The sequence below is a fragment of the Ursus arctos genome, unplaced genomic scaffold (genome assembly GCF_023065955.2).
Source record: "Ursus arctos isolate Adak ecotype North America unplaced genomic scaffold, UrsArc2.0 scaffold_23, whole genome shotgun sequence".
Taxonomy (NCBI): Eukaryota; Metazoa; Chordata; class Mammalia; order Carnivora; family Ursidae; genus Ursus; species Ursus arctos.
Genome location: NW_026622908.1, coordinates 34,218,162 through 34,242,178, shown reverse-complemented (window position 1 = coordinate 34,242,178; position 24,017 = coordinate 34,218,162). Strand labels below are relative to the sequence as shown.

Sequence of the window (24,017 nt, the reverse complement as noted above, 5' to 3'; positions counted from 1 at the left end):
AAATTGTGTGTTATGCACAATAACTGAGTCCCTGAAAAGAAAAATAATTTGGATGAAAATGTTGACAATATTAACACAATCATATAAAATTTACTAACAAAACATAAACCTCATTCAACAATTTACAATAGCTAATTTATAAATCAATATTATGGGTTTTTTTCTCAGGAATCATAACTGATTTTACTATGATTTTTAAAATTTTTTCAAATATTCTATTATTTTGAAAAGCAAAAAATATTTTTGATTAAATTTTAAAAATATAATGATTTAAAATTTACTGTTTTCTTTTTTCTTTTTTTTTTAAAGATTTTATTTATTTATTTGACAGATATAGAGACAGCCAGCGAGAGAGGAAACACAAGCAAGGGGAGTGGGAGAGGAAGAAGCAGGCTCATAGCGGAGGAGCCTGATGTGGGGCTTGATCCCATAACACTAGGATCACACCCTGAGCCGAAGGCAGACGCTTAACCGCTGTGCCACCCAGGCGCCCCCAAATTTACTGTTTTCTAACAAGAAATTGTACCACTGTTATTTATAACATTTAGATGGTAGTGGGATTAATTTAATGCAGGAAATTTATTTTACTCAAAACGTTCCATTGTGTTCTTTATTTATAATAGACTTTTCATTCTAGGTAATGTTCCATTTCCCCAGCATGATATGGAACATTCTCCTAAATTGGCTGTAGACATGCGATCAAGGAATGTGGTTGCATTTAAAAAAAACAGAAACAAAAATACATCTGCCTAAATCGTGAGTTGGGTGATTAGGATCACAAGTAATATTCTTTGAAATACGAGGGTGGGTGTGGGGTGGGTACTATACATTGAGCTTAAGGAACCAATCTTACTAGCTACGTTGTAAGGCAAAAATAGTTGAAAATACAACAAAAAGTAGATTGTCTTTTTTGGTCAGTGAAATTTTGAAAAACAATTAGAAAAAATAGGTATATCTTTTACTTAAATTTTAGTGTAAAAGAATGTTTTAAGGTAAACTCCATAGCCATTAAACTTAATAGTGTTAATAAATAAAGACAAAAAACACTAATGGAAATGGAAGACATTCTAGTCTCCCTTTTTAACATGAAGGCGTCAGATCTTATCCTCAAAATTATATACACGTTATAGTTCTTTCATAAAATTTAATGTTTGTCTTATATCTTTATGTACATTGTTACAATTACAGTTGCAAATAATAGTTTATGAAAATATTATATTGCATTCCTTTAAATAAGTTTGCATAAAAACTGAAAGTGAGATAGTTTTGAAAACAATTATTAAATAATAAGTAAGTCTAGTTATGAGAATGATTTAAATATTCAAATACTCATCTAATCCCACCACATTCTTTTCAGTGTAAAAGGAGCAGATTAAGAGAAACTAAATGAATTTCCCAAATCAAAAAGCCAATAAAATGAAGTATTTATAAGTTATATCTCCTAATTCTTATTCTTTTAGTGTGCCTTCCCACAGAAAGGAGCATGCATCAGAGAAGATAGCAGTGGAGGAATTATCATAATTTGCATCTCATGAGAGATGATGGACGCCCAGATCACTGTAAAATAGAGCACAATAGTTCTAAGGGTAAATGTGTGGTGTTGTAGCCTTTCTGTTTTGAAGTCCCTTCACAGCATTGGGCTTTCAATTTTACCACTACAGCTGTTACTATTCCAGTCTGTGTACTCGTGGAAATACCATCACTCTTGGAGGCGCTAGTAGAACAACAATGTGACCAACTTCCTGAGAAAGAAATTTTAGCAAGGGAAATACATGTCATTTTTTAAAAAATCTTCATGGCGCATTGGGTGTTATACGCAACTAATGAGTCATCGAACTTTATATTGGGAACTGGGGATGTACTGTATGGTGACTAACATAATATAATAAAAAATCATTAAAAAAATCTTCAAAGCATTAAACATAAAAATGAAGAAAAGGAGACATTTTCAAATAAAAGAATTAGCGATATTACAAAAGCAATACAGAGAGAATTAGAAATGATGAGGAAGATAAAGTAGGGTAGAGCACAAACCACTTGTGTTCAAGCATTGTGTATATTATCACTCAATTTCTGATGCTATTGGTCACCTAGAGGCTTTCAACATTCAGCTGTTTGATAACAAGTGGAATAACGTGAACTGCAATGTGGTGACTTTTGGGTTTCAATCTGAATACGTAAGCTTTATTTGGAAGCTGATATCCAAATCTAAGCAGACTAGAGGAGATAATCATCAAGCATGAATTTAGATAATTGCCACACCTTATTCCCAAAGTTTTATACATTTGACATTCTGTTACCATTTATAATGAAATTTTACCAAAAATAAGTAAAACTGCTTTGGATTTCTCCGTTCACATAAGCAGTTCTCACTGGTACAAAACACTGAACCTTTCTAATCTTGAGCTTCAAACTTTGTAACTCTGATCTAGACACATCACCTGAAGAAACAATGATGAATTTATGAAACAAAATTGCCAGGGAAAATTGAGAATATGTAACAATTTTCCTTTGTTCAACAAGTTTCCTTTGTTGAGAATATGTAACAACTTTTCCTTAAGTGCCTCTTTCTTTGAATGAAAAGATTAAGAAGTAAATTGTCCTCCAAACAGACATACGCCCTGATTCAAATCTCTTGAAATAAACAAAACAAAACTGCAACAGAGATTTTAGGAGGACAACAGAAACAAACTTCAAATGGATAATGTTTTGGTGGCAAAACAAAATTGATCTGGTGAAATTATTGGTTACCTGGGGGAGTTTCTTAACACTTAATTTTAAATAGTCTTTTTAAATGCTACCAAAATTAAATAAAAAACCACTTTGTACCTTTTGTAGTATTGCTTAACAGTTGTGTTCCCCCCTTATGAGTTACCACCAGCTCTGTAAAACCGCATTCTCCCATAGGTCAACTAGGGTAAATATATATTAAATATATACCTTTCTATTGATATAATCAACATGTGCCTTACTACAAACTTACTTTACCTGATTCTGATGAATCTAGAAAAATTTTAAGAGACTGATGATTTGAAAGGTGGGATTTTCTTCAAAGATTGGAGGCTGAAAGGTCCCTGGCAGCCTGAAGATTTTATTATTTTTACGTGTATTTTTCAAAAACACAAATTCTGTTTGTAATACACAATAAAACTATTGCAATTTTTTACTCTTGCTTTAATTTTGGTATACCACATCAGAATGTATAATCCTTAAAATAACAGAATAAATGGCAAATAGATCTAATGAGCCTAAAACAAGGGTTATAAGTGTGATTACCTGAATGTCAATTCTGGGTGGTCTTCCAGTTAGTTTTCGGTTACTCAGGAAAATGTCTTGGTCACACATATGCCCGCTTCAGTTTCACTGGCATTTACATCTGGAAATGTGAGACTAGAAAGCAGTGATTCAAACAGATCTCAGTAAATTCTCTAAAAATATCTATTAGTATTGCTTTCCTTGAATTTCCAGGAAGGAAAGTCTTACCCTTTTGCAAAGTGGGTGAAAATATAAATACCACTGAAAACGATCCTGATTCACAGAGAAGTATGCGTTCGCTTCACAAGAAAGTGATCTGGGACTTTAAATGCCGAGACATAATTCCCTGACACCTGCTCATATTCAGAAGTAAACAAGAGCATTTTGAATTATCTGCTAAAGTATCCTGCATATAAATGCCCTAGAAGTCACGTCTTTCAGGTGTATGACTGCAGGAAGTTCGCTCTCCAAGAGCCAAATACAAACTGAGAAGAGATCATAAGAATTTGTTGACTTTGAAAGTTAAAGAGATTGTTTTCCCAGAAGTATTTCTTAAAAGATCCTCAGCAAATAATACTAATCGGTTGTCCAAGTTTATATTCCCTAGCCTCCTGGGAATTTTCAGGCTTTAAATGTATTTTCTGCTTTTGCATTAGCCAAGCTCTGGGCATGGTGTCTCTAGAGGTCACTCTTGTTATTCAGATCCAGAGTAGCTAAAGAAATTCTGCTATTTCTGGCTAATTTCTTCCTCTGAAAAGCAGGAGGGAAACATGGGTAACCCTATGGGAACATTGCTTTGTTTTGGAAGAGGTCTCTATTTCTAGGGAGGAGAAGGTAAAAGAAAATCAGAAAGAGGCATTTCCAGAGTCCCAACAAGAGTCATTAACAAGATGCCTAACAGCCAGTTAACAAGTCAATGACCTGTCATCCCACTATTCTCCTGGACCAGTAGCCACACCCAATAGTAATTAACTGTCATTGCTGCCATGAGAGATTGGGTTGTGAAAAGAAAAAAAAATGATTAGCAAAACAAATGAAAAATTAAAGCAAATTTCCCACTCCTGTTTGTAGGTTTGAAAAGGATTCATAGTTTTTGTTGAAAAATATTGGAGAGGATAACCAATGAAATACGTACAGCTCTGTTCTAATTACTACCAGGTACTTTCCTGTGTGTGGTTTCAGTGCTGCGAGGCATATAAACTCGGAATCATGTGCACTGAAATTCAGGTGGCCTCCCTTCTTGAACAGAAAATCCATTCATCTGCGTATTCATGTGATTTCAGAAAATCAGTGTTTTAGAGCTTCTCATCTGGAACAGAACAATTCACATAGTAAACTAATCATAATATTTATAAGCATTTTAAAATTACTATATGTCAAACACTGTATTAAGTATCTCAAGTGCATTCACTGATTTAATTCTTCAAAAGAAAATTCTAAAAAAATTTTTTTCAGGGGAATTATTGCCCCTTTTCCTCAAAGGGGGAAAAAAAGAAATCTTCTAGAGGTTAAACGGCTTGCTTAAGATAACAGAGCTGGTTTCCAAAATAATAACAATATATCTGGTCTTCATAACTTTTGTAGAACTAAAACATATAGCAACATTACATAAAGGTTGGAAGGAGAGAAATGGAAGGATATTATTGTAAAGCTATTATATTATACATAAAGTGGTATCATAAGAATGCTCAATTGATTCAAGGGAAGACAAAGAAAAATAGAAGAACAAATAGAATTAATAGAAATTATTACAAGGTGATAGATTTACACTCAAACTTATCAATTATTACATTACATGGAAATGATCTAAGCAATAAAATTGAAAGTTAAGATAGGACAAAAAAGCAAAACAAAAACAAACAAACAAAAAAACCCCTCATAACCTAACTATACTCTGGAAACAGAAAATGATGTATTTTACATATGAAGATACAAATAATAGATTAGAGGTAAAAGGATGGAAAAGATAGGGGCGCCTGGGTGGCTCAGTCGTTAATCATCTGCCTTCGGCTCAGGTCATGATCCCAGAGTCCTGGGATCGAGTCCCACATGGGGCTTCCTGTTCGGCAGGAGGGCTTCTTCTCCCTCTCCCACTTCCCTGCTTGTTTTCCCTCTCTTATTCTCTCTCTCTCTGTCAAATAAAGAAATAAAATCTTTAAAAAAAAAAAAGGATGGAAAAGATAAATAATGCTAACACCAATGAAAGATGGAAAGGCTTTTCAATTATCAAAGGAAATTTAAGAGCAAAAAATATTACCAAAGATAAAAAAAATCATGTCATATGATAAAGGGGTCAACTAATCAAGGAGACATAACTACCTAAATGTTTATGATCCTAATAACAAGCCTGTAAAATTCATAAAACAACTTATAGAATCTTAAGAAAAAATAGACAAATTCACAATGTGACTATTTCAGAATACATCCATCAATAATTAATAGAACACGTAGACAGAAAATCAGCAAAGATAGAGTAGACTTGAGCAAAACCATCAACTGGCTTGACATGCCTCTATGAAATACTTCATCTGACCCTAGCAGAATACATATTCTCATCAGGTTAGCTCAGAGCATTTACTATGACACATCATTTTCTGGGCCATCAAGTCTCACTAATAAAAGGATTCTAGTCTTTCAATGTTATTTGACCACAATGGAATCACATTTGAAATATTAGAAAGAAATCTAGGAAATTTCCAAGTATCTGGAAATTATATAAGGCACTTCTAAGTTACCTCATGGGTCAAGAAGAAATCAAAAGAGAAATTAGAAAGTAGCTTTATATGAATAAAAAGAAAACAAATTCATCATAGATTGCTGGATCCTGCTAATGAAGGACTTTTAGGGAAATTTATTGCACTAAACATCTATGTTGGAAAAGAATAAAGTTTCAAATTAATGTCTTCAGCCTCCAGCTTAAAATTAGAAAAAGAAGAGCAAGTTAAGCCGGAATGAAAAGAAGGAAATAATAAAGCTCAAAGTGAAAAATCCATGAAAAACAAAAGAGAAAAACAACAGGGAAAAAGGAAAGCAAAAAATCTATTTGAGAAATCCAATTAAGTTGATAAACCCCTGGCCAGATTGATTGAGAGCAAAGGAAAGAAGACATAAATTACCAATAGCAAGAATGAGAGAATTGACCTCACTACAAATTTTGCAAATATTGAAAGGTTAATCAGAGAACAGTATAAGCAATTTTATGTCTAAAAATTCAACAACTTAGATGAAAGTCTTTAAGATGGGCAAAAGATTTTGAAAAGGCATTCACCAAAAGACATTGCACCATTTTCACCATGTCAAGAAAGTGCGTGAAAATCTGCTCAATATCATTAGTTATTAATGTAATGCAAATTAAAGCTGCAATAAAACACCAGTTCATAGCTTTTAGAGTGGCTATAATTAAGAAAATTGGTGTACAAAGAATGGAAGAGAAATGGGAACACTCATAAACTTCCTGTGGGGATGTAACTTTGAAAAGATAGCTTGGTGGTTACTTAAAATGTGAAATATACAGCTACATATGACCAACCATTCCACACCTAAGGATTCACCTAACAGAACTGAAAGCATATGGTCCACACAGACACTTGTGCTTGAATGTCTATAATCAGCTTTATTTGTAATAGCCCAAAACTGGAAACAACCCAAATGCCCAAGAGCAGAATTTTAGAATTTGCGGAGTAGACTTCCATTCAGCAATAAAAAGAGAACACACAACTGACACATGCAACAATATGAATTAATCTCAAAATGTTATATGGAAGGAAGCTAGTGAACACAGAATATATACTGTATGATAAATTTTTGTAAAAATCTAGAGAACACTAAAACTAATCTATAAAGACACAAAGCGAATCACCAGTTACCAGGGAAAACTTTTCAGAGGGATGGGTACTCTCACAATCTTGATTATGGTGATGGGTTCACAGGTTTATACTTGTGTCACAACTTAATCAGATTGTACATTTTAAATATGTGCTGTTTATTGTATGTGAAGTATACTTCAGTAAAAGTGTTAAAAGTAATCTGGGACTGAGGAAGAATACCCAAAGAATGAACTTGGAAGAGAAGAACCCTCCCCAAAGTTGGGATTGGAAAAGGTGAAGTTGTAGGCGTGGCCAGAACAGCCACAGTCAGCCTGCAAGTGGGAAGTGCTTTGGGAATGCAGGACAGTGCAGGCTGGCAGGAGGCTATGCACAGGTTGAGTGCAGAGAATAAGTTAATGCAGGGCTGTGTGAGGCTAGGAGCAGGCATAGGTCCTTACAGAAGAGCCTAGTGAACTATCTTTCTTGGATGTAGGCTGGCAGATGCTGAGTGGGGAGTGCTCAGATACAGTGGAGACTTGTGAACTGGGAGGCTCAAGGCTCAGGGTACGAGTGTCGGCTTCTGGAGGGTCAGGACGGTCAATGCTAAGCATTTGTCTCCTCTATCCTTTTCATCTTTTCCACTTCACTTTTCATGCCCTATAATCTTTTGTAAAAGCACATTACCATATTTTAATCCATTATGATAATCTTTGTTTTCCTACCGGAGAATTTAGTCCATTGTATTGATTTTGTTTTACTTCTGTATTTGGACTGAGTTCTTTCTATGACTTTTTCTTTTCTCCTTCTTATCCTTCCCCTTCCTCCTCTTCTTCCACTTCCTCTTCCTCCTCCTCCTCCTCCTCCTCCCCCTCCCCCTCGTCCTCCTTCTTCTTCTTCTTCTCCTTCCCCTTCCTCTCCTCCTCCCCCTACTCTCTTCCTCCTTCTCCTTCTCCTCCTCCTCCTCCTTCTTTCTCCTTCTTCTTCTCTTCCTCCTTCTCCTTTCCCAATTTGTCTATTTTTTCCCTTTTCTTGCTTTTTAATTGGATTGGCCTCCTTTCATTCCTTCAATGCATTTTTACTTATCTGTTTATCTACCTCCCTTACCACCCTCCTACCTCCCTATCTCTCTTATTACTTTAGCTGTAAGAAATCATGTCTGTACATTAATGCCCACAAGTGTCTGAAGCTGACAGCAATTACCCTCCTGCTGAACCACATGGTACTTACAACCCTTTTTTTCGGAGTGTTTTCTTCCAACCCACATGATGTTGTGGACAAGGATCTTTGTTCTCTCTTCTATGCTTTATCTCATATATTAGATAAGATTGCCAATTTTAATACAATTTTTAGGATTACAAATAAGCCGACCATTTTCACTCTTCATTCCTCCTAGAATTTATCTTCCTTCTCAAACTTCCTCCCTTTTTAATGAAAACATTCTTCACAACTTCTTTTAGTGAGCATAGGTTTGTAGTCAATTCTTGGTTATTTTTCAGTGTTGTTCCATTGTACTGAAAATCCTCATTTCACTCTTCTTGAAAAATCCAGAAGTCAAGGGTAACAGTTTTCTTTTAGTGCTTTCATTATGCAATTCCATTTTCTTCTGTTTTCTACTCTTACTATGATTTAAATATCATTGACTGGAAATTGTGTTTTCTGTGATTCTTCTTAAGAGCAAATCTTTTTGGGGACACCTGGATGGCTCAGTTGGTTAAGTATCTGCCTTCAGCTCAGGTCTTGGTCCCAGGGTTCTGGGATCAAGCCCTGCATCGGGCTCTCCCGGCTCGGTCGGGAGTCTGCCTCTCCTTCTCCACTTGCCTCTCCCCCAGTTCATGCTCTCTCTCAAATAAATAAATAAAATCTTTACAAAAAAAGGAGCAAATATATTTTTTCTTGTGAATATTTTCTAAAGATTACTTTCATCAGTTCTCAAAAATTGCCAATAATTGTATTTTTAATTTTTTTTTTCTATTAGCCAAACCCTGGAGTCTGATAGATACATGTTACTTTCTCTTACTTCATTCATAATGTCTCTTAATATATCTACATTTTATATCACCTCTTCTTTCTAATTCAGTGTTCTGGTGATTTGTTAATATCAAAATTCCATTCACCCTATCTTTCTTAATATAGTTACTCTGTTTTATCCATCAAGTTTCTAATTAGAATATTCTATTTTTATTTCTTAAATTATTTTGTCTTTTAACACCTTGGACAGTTTTGAGATTCCTGTTCCTATATCATGCTTTTATTTATTTTTTTAAAAAGATTTTATTTATTTATGAGAGACACAGATAGAGAGAGAGAGCACAAGCAGGGGATGGGGGGTGGGAGGGAGAAGAAGGCTCCCTGCTAAGCAGGGTGCCTGATGCAGGGCTTGATCCCAGGACCCAGGATCATGACCTGAGCTGAAGGCAGATGCTTAACTGACTAAGCCACTCAGGCACCCCTATATCATGCTTTTAAAATTATTTTTTATTTTTATATAATAAACATACTCAAATTCTATTTGTGTTTGAGAACTGCACCCAAAGTACCCTTGTATTATATATTCTGCTATAGCCGTTTTCAACATAACTTCCTCCTTTATCAGTAATTTTTGCTGTGTGATCATATGCTTTGCACAAAAATTAAATATTTTCTCTCTCACATTTCATTTTCTACTCAAGTCTGTAATTCGGATTATGGCAGAGATAGAAGTCCCTGGAAAATGTTATTTTCTCTACTGTGTACTTCTGCACATGTGTGTGGATGTGTGGCAATCCAATGTTAGCATGTCTGTATAGCATACCGTCTTCACCTGGAACCACTGCCCTTATTTGAAGTCTACCAAAATATATTTTTTTTTCCTTTTTAGGAGTTATATAAAGAATTTTCTAGTTTTGCTTACTATGACAAACAACTTCATATACTCCAATGAATATCCTATGTATTAAAATTTCCCAGTTGTGATCACCAATGTGTTAATCTTGCTAACATAACCTAATTCCTGAAAGATTTTCTCACCTATGTTGTATGGACTATCTTTCTAAGAGCCCTCTTCTTTCTAAGAACTGTATGTCTATGACAGACAGGTTGTTTGAATTAATTAACATATTACATACCATGGATCCTAGAAGTGTCAGAAGTTTTACATATTTCTAAACCATTTATCATACTCACCCTAACATTTTTCTATTGATAATATTTTTTATTTAATATATTTTATTTTAAGTCAGTAACATATTAGGAAAGAACATTAACACAGGTATACAACCACTATCTTAAAATTTTAAGTCTTAATTACAATATAAAGCATGTTAAAGAAACAATAGAAGACCTATATTCACCAAAAGAAATGTTCAAGAACGTTCAAAGCAGTGCTACTCATAATGACCTAAATGGGAAACTACCCAAATGTCTAGCAGCAAGAGAATGGATAAATTAGCTGTTACATGCTCATACAATGAAAAACTATAGATCAATGAAAACACTCAGAAAATACTCAAAACATGAGGAACGAATATCACAAACATAATGAAGAGACACTAAGAGTATGATCTGTATCATTATTTTTCCACAAAGTACAAAAGTTTGTCAAACTAATTGATTTAGAGATGAAGATAGCAAGGGGAGGTTAGTGGTTTTAAAGAGAAATGGGGAGGACTTCAGGTGTAATGGTAATTCCCAACTCTTACTCTGGTGGCTGATTACAGGATATTATGGCTCCATTTGTAGTAATGCATGAACTGTGTATAAATGTTACGTGCCACTTTCTGTGTTGAGAGTTGAGTAAGCAGTTGAAAAATAGAAGGTATGCTTTTCTTCAGCTCTTTAGCATTTTAAGGTGAACAAACAGATGGTCTGTTTTATCTGCTGTGTTTTGATTTTTTTCAACACAATGGCCAATAGGTGATATAATCTTTTATATTTAAGAAATCATCTGGTTATTTCATATCATATAAGCACAAGACTTTTTAAAATATTTATTTATTTTAGAGACAGAAAGAGAGAGAGCAAGAACACGGGGGTGGGGAGGGGATAGAGGGAGAGGGAGAGGGAGAGAGAATCTCAGGCAGACTCCCGCTGAGTGCAGAGCCCTACCTGGGTTCCTTCTCAGGACCCTGAGATCATGACCTGAGCTGAAATCAAGAGTCAGGTGCTCAAACGTGTGAGCCACCCAGGCCCTCTATAAGCACAATTCTTAATGACTGTATCAGCTGAAGAAGCATGTGAATAAGAATTATACTCGGTTTGTTGATGAAGTGTCAGATTGAGGCATGAAACAACAGAGGTGATGTGTTTCCTGCTTGCCCACCTCTCTCTCCAAGCAGCGGGGATGATAAGAATGGATCTTATTCGCAGTCATGGGTTTCACGGAACTGCAGCCTGAAAATCAGAAAAGCTTCCGCAAACCTACTTTCCTTCCAAGAGTACATGACGACACCACACTTTCCTCAAGGCGTTCTTCATCTCCGTGTTTCTCAGCGTGTAGATCAGTGGGTTGAACATGGGCGCAATGATGGTGTAGAACAGAGCAAACACTTTGTCTTCTGGGAAAGTGGTGGCTGGTCGAATGTAAATGAATAGAGCAGGTGCAAAAAACAGAACCACGACGGTGACGTGGGAAGTGCAGGTGGAAAGAGCTTTGCTGCGGCTCTCTGCAGAATACGCTCTGATGCTGCACAGTATAGAACAATATGACAACATCAGCACGACAAAGGTCGCCAAAGCAATTAGGCCTGAATTAGCAATGACTAAGAGACCTATAAGATGCGTATTAGAACAGGCCAGCTTCAGTAAAGGATACACATCACAAAAGTAGTGATCTATCTCATTGGGGCCACAGAAGGGCAGGAAGATGGTGAGGAGGAACTGACTGGCAGAGTGGATCAATGCGCCGGTGCAGCAGGCTGTGACGATTGCGTGACACCTCCGTCTGCTCATGATGAAGGTGTAGTGCAGGGGCTTGCAGATGGCCACGTAGCGGTCGTAGGCCATCCCTGTGAGGATGAAGATCTCCACGCCTCCAAATAAATGTGTGGTAAAGAGTTGCGTCATGCAGTTACTGTAGGAAATGGTCTTCCTTTCCGCCAATAAGTCAGTCATTAGTTTGGGTGTCACAGTGGACGTGTAGCAAAGGTCGGAGAGTGAGAGGTAATTAAGGAAAAAATACATGGGTTGCTCAATTAGTTGACTGCACGTGATAGAAATCATTATGAGCAGGTTTCCCACCCAAATAGCAATGTAGCAAAATAAAAATAATACAAAACAAAGGATTTCAATGTTCTTGTTTTTGGAAAGTCCCAAGAGAATAAATATGGTGACATTATTGCTTTGATCCATGGTCCAGTGTAGGTAGAATATAGGAATCACCTGGAATACAGAATTCATGAGGCCATATTTAGAAGGATTTCTTAAGTAGTGGGATGATCATATCCTATTCAAGGAATTTACTAGGTTGAATATGTCTCATTCAAGAGTCTCAGATTATATAAATGAAGTATTCAATTAAAATGACCCCTAAGTAGACTCTGGGGAAACAGAAACTAGCAGATTTCCATTAAATCTACCAGCAAATTGTGATCAGTGTCTGCCTTAGTCAACATGAAGGCCTTTGATCTATCCGCCATTGAGTTGTGGATGATACTCAAAACATGGTACTGATTGCCTAACAATAGGTTCCACCCAATACTTTTATAATTTTAGGATCAATTCTAACCAGCTATCTTCATGATATCTGTATTTTCATGGTTCAGGGTCATGATGCAACCCTGACCTTACACCTGGCTTCTCAATCAATTCGTATTACTGAGTAAGTTAGCATGGTCACCCATACAATGAATAATCACGCTATGATAGATCTGGAATTTTAAAACAAAAAATTTCATTTCTATAGGGGAATTTTAAGAACTTGAATTAATTAAGGACAAATTATTGAGAAACAACTTCTGATGATTCTCCAAATCAGATTATACTGATATTAGCCAATAAATTAAAGAGGCTATTTTAATTTAACTAAAATATAATGCTGAATATACCACTGGCTTGAATTATCCATTAAAAATACCTGAAATATGTTCCTTATGCAGAAGGCTTAAGCATAAAGGCTTTTTACATAATTTTAAGTGTCTAAGTAAAGAAAGTCCTGGAATGTTCTCAGGCAAAGCCATTTCATCAATATGTCTGCATTTATTTGGAGTTTGCTGAAAATATTACTTGAATCTCTAGTTGTCTTGGTGCAGAAGACAGCTATGCTTAATGTCCTTCCTGGCAGTCCTTGGTTCACCTTCCTTACAGACATAGGGCTACCGTGATTAACTGCCACATATTTTCATGTCTTTACAAAATCGTGTGTAGGGCACCTGGGTGGCTCAGTAGGTTAAGCAACTGCCTTTGGCTCAGGTCATGTTCTCGGGGTTCTGGGATCGAGTCCTGCACCCGGATCCTTGCTCAGCAGGGAGACTGCTTCTCCCACTCCCTCTGCTCCTCCCCCTGCTCATGCACTCTCTCTCTCTCAAGTAAATAAATAATCTTTAAAAAAAATAAAAATAAAAATTATTTTAAAAATCATATGTATTATGGGATCATTCATTATAGTTTTGGAGGAATCTCTGCTTACATATCTTAATTCAGCCACTAACTTCAGATATGACCTTTGCACATCCGTTAATTTATTTTAAAAAGTTTTTTCGTAAGGAGGGCACATATTGCATGGTGCACTGGGTGTTATACACAACTAATGAATCATCGAGCCTTACATCGAAAACCGGGGATGTACTGTATGGTGACTAACATAATATAATAAAAAATCATTATAAAAAAAAATAAACTCACACACACACACACACACACACACACACAAAGAAAGAAACCTAGGAAAATATATCCTGCTCTATATAATTCAGACTATCGCTGAGACTCAACTTTGATCATAGGTAAGAAAGATTTAAAAAAAAAAACAAATAAACATGCACACATGACAGTATTATTGTATTGAAATTAATGTGCACAAAGAAAAATAAAATTACCTTAGGTTTATAGAGGTTAAGGAACGTACGCATAGGGAGATGGCTAGTGTATAGGCAATATGGTTTATAACCTGAGTTTTCTGACTCCAGTGCCTGTGTTTCTAAACACTTTACTATATAGCCTCTCAAAAGGAAAATACTGAAGCAACAATATACATTTAATATGAACTCTGGCTGTCCCAACTCTGAAATTTGCACACATTTCTGAATCTTCCAGACAAAACCAGGATCTCTCCTAAATGGATCACTGTCCCAATGTATGCACTCAAATTTACACCGATGTTTAAAAAAATGTGTAAAAGGAAACACAGAACTATAAGATAAACTCAAGTCTCCATGAAAAACCACAAACTAAATCAGTTCAGGATTCTGGAATGAATAAGCCAGCTCTAGAAAGAAAACAAACGTACAGCTCCTGTGTTTCTCTGGGAAACAGTGTATTTCTTTTTTTTTTTTTTAAGATTTTTTATTTATTCGACAGAGATAGAGACAGCCAGCAAGAGAGGGAACACAAGCAGGGGGAGTGGGAGAGGAAGAAGCAGGCTCCCAGCGGAGGAGCCTGATGTGGGGCTTGATCCCACAACGCCAGGATCACGCCCTGAGCCGAAGGCAGACGCTTAACCGCTGTGCCACCCAGGTGCCCCAAAACAATGTATTTCTTATTCTCTCTAGCATGAGTAGTGATACTGCAACTTCAGCTATTGGCCAAGTGAGACAAATAGGTAGGCGAAAACTATTCGGGCGCATGCCCTCATACCGCCACACCTTACATTTGGGACCTGGTACACACTTGGCATATACATTTCCTCTCTGTAGAATGAGGGCACTAGCTTCAGTGATCCCATCATGATGTCTTTTGCAGAATTAAAATTACTTTATTCTTGATCAATGATTTATTGACCATCTCCTTAAAGTTGTAATAATTTGTCCTTTTTTTATGTTCAGTCATCTAATAAAATCTAATAAAACTTCGATCTTAGTTTTCTAGAATATGTCATCCTACCCTCAGTAGAAAAACAAAATCTCTTTGAATTTAGTCCTTTCTTAAACCAGAAAGTCTTAGACTGTAGAATTCACTGTAAAAATCTACTTTAAAATTAGCTGCTAATTAATGTTTTCCCATTTTAGTATATGCGTTACCAAAGCGAGCACTGTTTTCCTAACACAGTAGTTAAAAATATTTTTTCCAAAGTTATTATTATAGATTTGTGCAGAATAATGGTAAAAAAAATTACTCACATTTTTTTCCTCTGCACTTATTTTGAATGTGTTCTTTTATAGTTTTTGATGTCTTCTCTTCATTGAAATCACAGGCATTCTTTAACTATTTGAATGATTTTCTTTTAAGTTTCTGCCTTGAAATTTTTCTCAGCTCAGCAAGTGCTACTGATGAGTTTCACTTTCTAATTTCCCCCGATGTACACAGGAAAAATTACAAAATTCATGCATTTTTTGTAACTACTCTCACCTGTCATACCTTCAGTTCAAATAAATGATAGGAGGTCACCTGCAGGAAAAAAAAAAAAAAAAGCTTGAAGTCAAGAAAGGACTTCGTTTTCCAAAATTAGTCAAATCATATTTTATATGCTCTGTAACTGTACCACCACATTATTCTTGAGGGTCTCAAGGCTCAAATGCTAAGTAAAATTTTAGGTAAAGTTTATATCCTGAAAGTACATTTGTTTCCTCCCAAGGTGTTGCTTTTTTAGTTTGAGTTAATTATTTTCTGTCCCCAAGTAATCAATTCACCAGTTGGTATCCTCTTAGATCCAAGTTACCTGGAGAGCTCTACAGCTGGATGGCAGATGCCCTATGCAGAAGGTAACTGCGGCTTGTCGTTAGAATGCCACTCATTAAAAAGTCCTTGGTGACTGAGTTCTGTTGTTTATGCAATTTGAGTTTCTTTCTCCCTTCCCTATAATCTGGGGATCGAACGTTAAGTTTTGGTCCTTATGTTAAGAAATCATATGGTCCATTCCCACGTACTATTTTTATCATTCTTTGGGGGAAAGGATGTGTGTGTGTTCTTTAATGTATTTTCATTTAAGGTGAATTTTCTACTTTCCATTTAAGGTGAAATTTTAATGGTGTATTTCCTTTAAGGTAAATTTCCATTTCAGATAAATTAATTTCCCTTAAGGTAAATTTTAAGGAAAATTACAGACATCTAGAACTTTCTTTCATCTCTTTTTAGGTTTACAAAATGCTCATTAAAATACTTTGTCAACATTGGAGTTGAACATTCTATAATTTTGCTCTAGCCTATGTCACTTGCAATAAGCTTTCCTCTTCTTACATTTCTATTCAAAACTAAGACTCCATTCTGCTTTGCCCTCTGAGCTCCACTAACAATAGCAAATATTAGGTAAGCACGTGTTCTGTGTTGGACCTGAACCATTGATGGGGTTAGGTTATTTCTCTTTATAACAACTCTATGCCATAGATAATATCTATTTCACAAAAATTAATCAGAATCATGTCAAACCTAGAGAGAAATATATTTGAAGAGTGCTGAAGAAAGGTACTACATTAGTACGATACCTTAGAACTCACAGCATCAATGAAGTGTTCATTGAAAATTGAGAACAAAATAGTGCAGTGACATGAAAAAAACACACACACAGAATGTACCTGATGAAGAATATTAATTTTTGTTTAAAATATCCCACAATATCACGTAGCACCATGAATTAATTTGCTTTAAATATTCCATATCATTGCACAGAACACTGTAAATTAATTCATTTTTTTGCAGGTAAATCGTTTCACACCTGCCCTTCTCCTCATTCATGGTCATGCACCTGAATAATATGAATACATTTTTCTGCTTGGGTTGATCCAGGATCCTGTTGGGAAGAAAATAGTGTTTGTCACTATTTTCAAGAAGTTTCTTGAACTTCTATTTGGGGACGTGTTGAGTAACTTTCTGATTATTACAACTATCAAGATGAGCTGGACACTCGGGAGCCCAATATACTTCTTCCTTTTCCACCTATCCTAATCAGACACGAGCTTCTGTACTTCCACAGCCCCTAGAATGATTACGGATGCCCTTTTGAAGAAGACCTCTATCTCTTTCAGTAAGTGCATGAGACAAGGATTTTCGTTCCATTCCTTTGGCTGCCTGGGCTTCTTCATCCTTATCCTCATGACCACTGACAGCTATGTGGCCATCTGTAAGGCCCTGCGCTACACAACCATCATGAGTCCACGAATCTGTGCTGTATTGGTGGCTGTGGCCTGGGTGGGGTCCTATGTGCACTCTGTAGCTCAGATGTTTCTGGCCTTGAGTTACCTTTCTGTGGTCCCAATGTGAGCGATCACTATTTTTGTGACTTGCAGCCCTTGCTGAAACTTGCCTGAGCAAACACCTATGTGATCAACCTACTCCTGGTGTCCAAAAGTGGGGCTATTCACACACTGAGTTTGTCCTGCTGATGTGCTCCTATGTTATCATCTTGCATTCTCTGAACACCACGGTGCTGAAGGGAGGAGAAAAGCCCTCCCCCACATCATTGTGCTCATGCTGTTCCTTGGTCCTTGCATATTTATATACACACACCCTGCAACCACCTGCCACATAGATAAGACGATAGCTGTGTTTTATACACTTGGAACACCTTTGCTCAGCCCTCTGATGACACTCCGAGGAATGCAGAAGTGAAAGTACCATAGGAAATTATGCACCAAGATGTGCATTTCAGATGATCAAAGATGGAAGGATGTTTCAAATTTTTCTTCAGTTCTTGGATTTACCTACAAGTCCATAAGGAATGTCATCTCCAATGTGGAGCTAATACAATCCTGTCTTTGGACATGAGCACTACTTCCTTCAGGAAAATAAGCCATATGAACACACACACTGGTTGGTCTTAAGTCAATTTTATGTAGAGGAATAGACAGAAAAAGGTACAAAGAGACACATAAGGTCTATAGCCTTAGATGTCCTTCACCATTCTGTCTCTGCCTGTCTTGCCTGCCCACTCACTTGTGGCTTTGTCTAGCGCTTGCCCTGTCCCTCTTCATGTGTGGACTCCTGGTGCCCTCTGCTGCTCCGCTGCTCTGTCCCACCTGTATGTTTGCATCCACAGACTGGAGGCTTTCCCTCCTCCAGTTTCCTTTATTAGGCACTTCCGTGTTATCATCGCAGACCATGAACCTTCAATTTAGTTGTTCTTCCCGACTTGTAGAAGGTATCAGATTCAAATAATTATAGGAGCTTCATGTTGTAAAGGACGCTATGCAATCTAATAATCTCCCTTCCAATTATTGGGGTCATATTCTGAAATCCCTTTTTTTAAGATTTATTTATTTATTTTAGAGAAACAGAGAAAGACAGTGAGACAGACAAACAGAGGGACAGACAGAGATGGCATGAGGTTGGTGGGGGGGGAGCAGAGGGAGAAACTCAAGCAGACTCCACTGAACAAGGGGCCAGAGTTGGGGATCCCATGACCCCGAGATCGTGACCTGAAGTGAAATCAAGTGTCATACAATCAACCAACTGAGACACCCAGGCGCCCCTATATTCTGAAATCTTATGATATGTTTACCTACATCCTTCTAGAACAGTAACAGAACTTGTTGAGAAAATTCATGTTTCTGAGGTAGTTCTTTGATATTAAGAAGACTTTAGTGGTTGTGTTTATATGTCTATTCGGATTCTCTTGGTAAAATCTACTTTATGCTCCTATATAGTTCCCTTCTAATTTTGGGGGTGTTAGGTTTCTTTTGAACCATACCAATTATAGTAATTTGTGTATAATACTAATTATGATAATTATAGCATGGATGACCCAACTTAAGGATGATATATTTATGTGGCAGAAGTAGAGAGTGTAAGCAGTAGATAATAGTGAATTTTAAATTATTAATTACTAAAACAATAAATGAGATAGTCCCAAGGAGGATATATAGGCTTTGAAACAGAAATACATTACATAACATGAATTACGAATTCCTTTTTTTTGATAAGGAAAACCTGGTCTTAGTAAAAAAAAAAAAAAAAAAAAAAAAAAAAGAATCACTGGTTGGCAGAGACTCAGGGATAAAGGAGAAGGGGTGAAGAGGTGGAGCATGGGGCATTTTTAGGGAAGGGAAACTATTCTGCGTGATACTGTAATGGTGGCTACATGACATAATGCCTATGTCAAAATCCATAAAACTCGAGGACACCAGGAGTAAATCCTAATGTAAGCTACGACCTTTAGGAATACTGTATCAATATTCGTTCACTACCGGTAACAAATGACCCCACTGCAAGATGTCAGAAAACAGAAATGGTGAGGGGCAGAGTGTGTATATGGGAAATCACTGTACTTTTTGTATAATGTTTCTGCAAAGCTAAGTCTGCTTTAAAAAATAAAATCTATTTAAAAAACATATTCATGAGAACGTGCCATTCTGCCATTACAGTGCTTAAAAATGGTTTATTTGAACTTTTATACAAATTTATTATAAAAGCCACATATTGATGCCCAGAAATCCTTAACAGTTTATGCTGGTTGCCCACTCCCCCCACCCCCCTGCTCTCTGAAACCCTCAGTTTGTTTCCCGGGGTCCATAGTCTCTCACGGTTCGTCTCCCTCTCTGATTTCTCCCCCTTCAGATTTCCCTCCCTTCCCCATGGTCCTCCATGCTATTGCTTATGTTCCACATATGAGTGAAACCATATGATATGGAGTAATTCTATAATCTATATCTTTAAATCCTCGGGCAGGATTTGTGTAACAAAAATGACTGGCATCTAAAAAATTCATGTCACAGGAAAACAATTTGTTGAGTATGTGTGTGATGGATGTTAGCTAGATTTATTGTGGTGACTATTTTTCAATATATACTCTTATCAAATCATGATGTTGTGTACAAGAAACTAATATGTTACACATCATTTATATCTCAATTAAAAAAAAAAGAAAGACAAAGCTCTTAACTTACTAAACGTGAAAGCCACAGTCCGAAGTCATTTCTGTGAAAGTTATTGATTTGATAGAATGCGAAAGTCTCTTTACCTTGAAATGTGTGTCTAGATTTGTAACAGAAAAAGTCATTAGCCCCAGGTCGACATTGTTTGCAGATAGTAATTTTGATCACTAGTAATGTTCTAAAAGAGAAATTCACGTTATTAAGAAAGCATGATAATGAAAACAAATAATATCCACTATATAAAAGAGTCCTTTAAAATGAATCTGTTGTTTAATTATCTGAACTTCTATTTCATTTTTAGAGACAGCTTTCTTTGGTCCAGTTAAGTAATTAAACATTACAGAACATGCCCAGGAGAAAAGTTTTAATCTGGCAACAGTGTTGTTACTTTGTGAATAACCGCTGAGACAATCTGCCCACTTCCTCTCTGCTGTAACAGCTCTGGTTAATTTCACCTTCCTCATTATTCTTTCTGCTCTTTATTCCTGTTTGTATGGTGCCTCCAGGCTGATAGGAACTCTTGCAATTGACTTACATGTTCTAAAATGCTTTCTGTATTTTTACCATCTTCCTTTCAATAAAATCCTGTTATCTAGCATCTTCTCAAGAATGCTACTTGCTGTGTTTCTTAAGTGACCTTTATTTAAATCCTATCAAGCATGCAAAAAAGGCCTTTCTTAATTTTTTTTTCTGTAGAAAATGTTTTTCAGATGTCTCTTCTTCATTACAGTTACAAGATTGGATATATCAATCGCGCCATAGCATATATTTTTAATTAGTAAACTTTATTTTTATTTTTTTTAAGATTTTATTTATTTATTCGACAGAGATAGAGACAGCCAGCAAGAGAAGGAACTCAAGCAGGGAGAGTGGGAGAGGAAGAAGCAGGCTCATAGTGGAGGAGCCTGATGCGGGGCTCGATCCCGTAACGCCGGGATCACGCCCTGAGCCTAAGGCAGACGCTTAATCGCTGTGCCACCCAGGCGCCCCAATAAACTTTATTTTTAAAAAGCAGGTTTAGGTTCATAGCAAAACTGAGCAGAAATCACAAATATTTCCCGTAATGCCCCTGTCCCCGCACACAGACAACCTTCCCCACCAGAGTGATAGATCTGTTACAGTCAGAGGAACCTATGCTCACACATCATTATCTCCCAAATAGACTTTTCATTAGGCTTCACTCTTGATGTAGTACATTTTACAGGTTTGACATGGATAAGGACATGTATCCACAATGGTAATAACATGCAGAAGTGCTTCCTGCTCTAAAAATCCTCTGTGCTCTGCCTATTCATTCTACCCTCCACACTGACCCTTGGCAAACACTGATGTTGTCGATGCCTCCATTGTTTTGCCTTTTCCAGGATTCATAGAGTTCCAATCACATGATAGGTAGCCTTTTCAGATTGGCTTATTTCACTTAGTAATATACGTTTAAGATAATTCCAGATAAATTACAATTTATTTATCTATTCCCCTATGGAGGGACCTCTTGGTTACTTCTGAGGTTTGTCAATTATAAGCAAAACAGCTACATACATCCATATGCAGCCAAAATGTGCTTGCAAAATATACTTTAGTTTGCTTTTGGTGTTAGACCATTTCTTAATCTGTCTTTTGCTACGTTGTTTTGTTGTTGTTGTTTTGTTTTGTTTTTTTTTTTTCTTTTTATAGCAGACAAGTTCCTTCATTCTGGATCCAAAACTTTCCATTTATCAGTTGCAGGCAGGTAGGAGTTTGAAACACTTACATTTCATTATTCAGTCTCTTAGGTTTTATGGAAAATATTTTATATTCAGGTCAATAGGCGGAATAACAAGTAATTATGTTTTTAGCATCCTGAATTATTGACTCTTGCTCTGTCTTAACTAGGTATTACTATTATTTTTAATATGAATTCAGGAGAATTGATCACCAGGAACCACTTTAAAATAGGTTCTGCTATACTGATTTCTATGCTGCACAGCTGATTTCTGAATACCACTAGAGGAAGTATAAATGAATGTTTTATCATAAGGATATTCATGATGATTAGAAGTCATTATTTTAATTTTAGATTTCAACTTCATCACTACTGCAGAATATATATCACTATGACTGTCATATAAGCCCAGGATTTTTAATAGCATTATCATTAAAATTGTTTTGCCTTTGTAATTCACTGACCATATAGTGTTGCTTTATTTGCTTTGGCCCAGACAGTTTTTTCTGCAGGTAACCCTATCACACCTCCTTAATACTCCATAAAATTGAGTTTTCAATTAATTCTGGTATGTGGGAATTAAGATTCATTTAGCTATCCTTTTAAGTTTCTTTCTAATTCTTCTTTCTTTCATGCATTCCATTCATGATAGTGATAGAATATAGACTATGAAATATTTCTTAGCTCCTTTAGTCACATCAAGCCCATTTCTATATAAAGTTCCTTAGGTATATGTTTCCTCAAATTAATTGTGTACTTCCTTTGAAAATAATGTTTGACACCAAACTTTTCTCATAGCATTTTTCATTTCTGTATTTCTCAGCGTATAGATTAAGGGATTGAACATAGGAGCAATGATGGTGTAAAATAGAGCAAACACTTTGTCCTCAGGGTAAGTGGCTGGAGGTCGAAGGTAGGCAAAGATTGAAGGCCCAAAAAATAAGACGACCACAGTGATATGAGACCCACAGGTAGAGAGGGCTTTGCGTCTTCCCTCAGCTGAGTGATGTCTTAGACTAAACAATATAATGACATAAGAAACAAATAAGACAACAAAGGTAACTAAGGCGACCATACCTGAATCGGCAACCACAAGGACCCCAGTGATGTAAGTATCAGTGCAGGCGACTTTCAGCAATGGGAAGATATCACAAAAGTAGTGATCAAGTTCATTAGGACCACAAAATGGCAATTGGATTGTCATCATTAATTGAGGGAAAGAATGGAGAGCGCCACCAGCCCAAGCAGCCAAGACTAGGAGATTGCACCTTGTCCTGTTCATGATAAGCATGTAGTGGAGAGGTCTGCAGATGGCAGCATAGCGATCAAAGGCCATGGCGGTAAGAATGAAGATCTCAATGCCTCCAAAGTAGTGCATGGCAAAGAGCTGTAACATGCAATTACCATAGGAGATGGTTTTTGTCCCCCCTAGTAGGTCAGCAATTAACTTGGGTGTAATGCTAGAAGTATAGCAGATATCCATGGAGGATAAGTGGATGAGGAAGTAGTACATGGGTTGGTGAAAAAGAGGGCTGCACCAAATGGAGACAAGGATCAGAAGGTTTCCTGCCAACAGGGCAACATAACAGAATAAGAAGAGCACAAAGCAAAATATTTGAACGTTCTGGTCATAAGAAAGTCCTAGAAGTATGAATTCTGAGATGTTTCTCTGCCTCTCCATATACTTGAGCTTGCTGTATGTTACACGCAAATGAGTTACGTATCTGAATGAAATAAAGAGAAATTTGGTGAAAACTTAACAGTATGAACACAACGATATAAAATTCACTAAGAGTAGATTGACTTGAATATCATATTAATAGTAATTGTTCTTGATTTCTTAAATTAAGCTCTTTTCTCTTGTTTCATTGTCTTTGATTTTGTAGAAGTATTGTGGAATAATTTTATAAAGAGGATAATTATGTTACTCAATTTTATTGGTAATGATTTTTAAATATTTAAATGATGTTTTGAAAATTAAAGACTAATTATTATCATTAATTGTATTATTTAGATAAGAAAGACAATTTTAAAAATTGTCCCCAGTCAAAAAATGCTTTGTTGCATACATCTTAAATGTGTGGCTAATACATGAGGTCAAGTTTCCTATTTTCAACATTTTCTCATCAAATTTCATGAATTATCTGGGATCCCATTCTCAGGAAATGCAGGTATACTGCCTGAACTGCTAAAAGTTAATTTGTATAAAGCACACTCTTTCTTTGCTATGTGACCAAACATTGCCAATGGGTCATGCTTAACCAATGGAATCACTGTTTTTTTAAAAAAGCAAAGAATGGTGGAAAAGTATACAGCAAA

The 24,017-nt window shown here is 36.3% G+C and overlaps 2 protein-coding genes across 2 annotated transcripts; both read right to left on the bottom strand.

Moving 5' to 3' along the window:
* Positions 1–11,456: 11,456 nt before the first annotated feature.
* LOC113246461 (olfactory receptor 4P4) lies at positions 11,457–12,386 on the bottom strand. Its single transcript, XM_026487068.4, has one exon. The coding sequence runs from the start codon at positions 12,384–12,386 to the stop codon at positions 11,457–11,459; it is 930 nt and encodes a 309-aa protein (XP_026342853.3).
* A 10,057-nt stretch (positions 12,387–22,443) lies between these two features.
* LOC113246458 (olfactory receptor 4P4-like) lies at positions 22,444–23,379 on the bottom strand. Its single transcript, XM_026487066.1, has one exon. The coding sequence runs from the start codon at positions 23,377–23,379 to the stop codon at positions 22,444–22,446; it is 936 nt and encodes a 311-aa protein (XP_026342851.1).
* Positions 23,380–24,017: the final 638 nt, after the last annotated feature.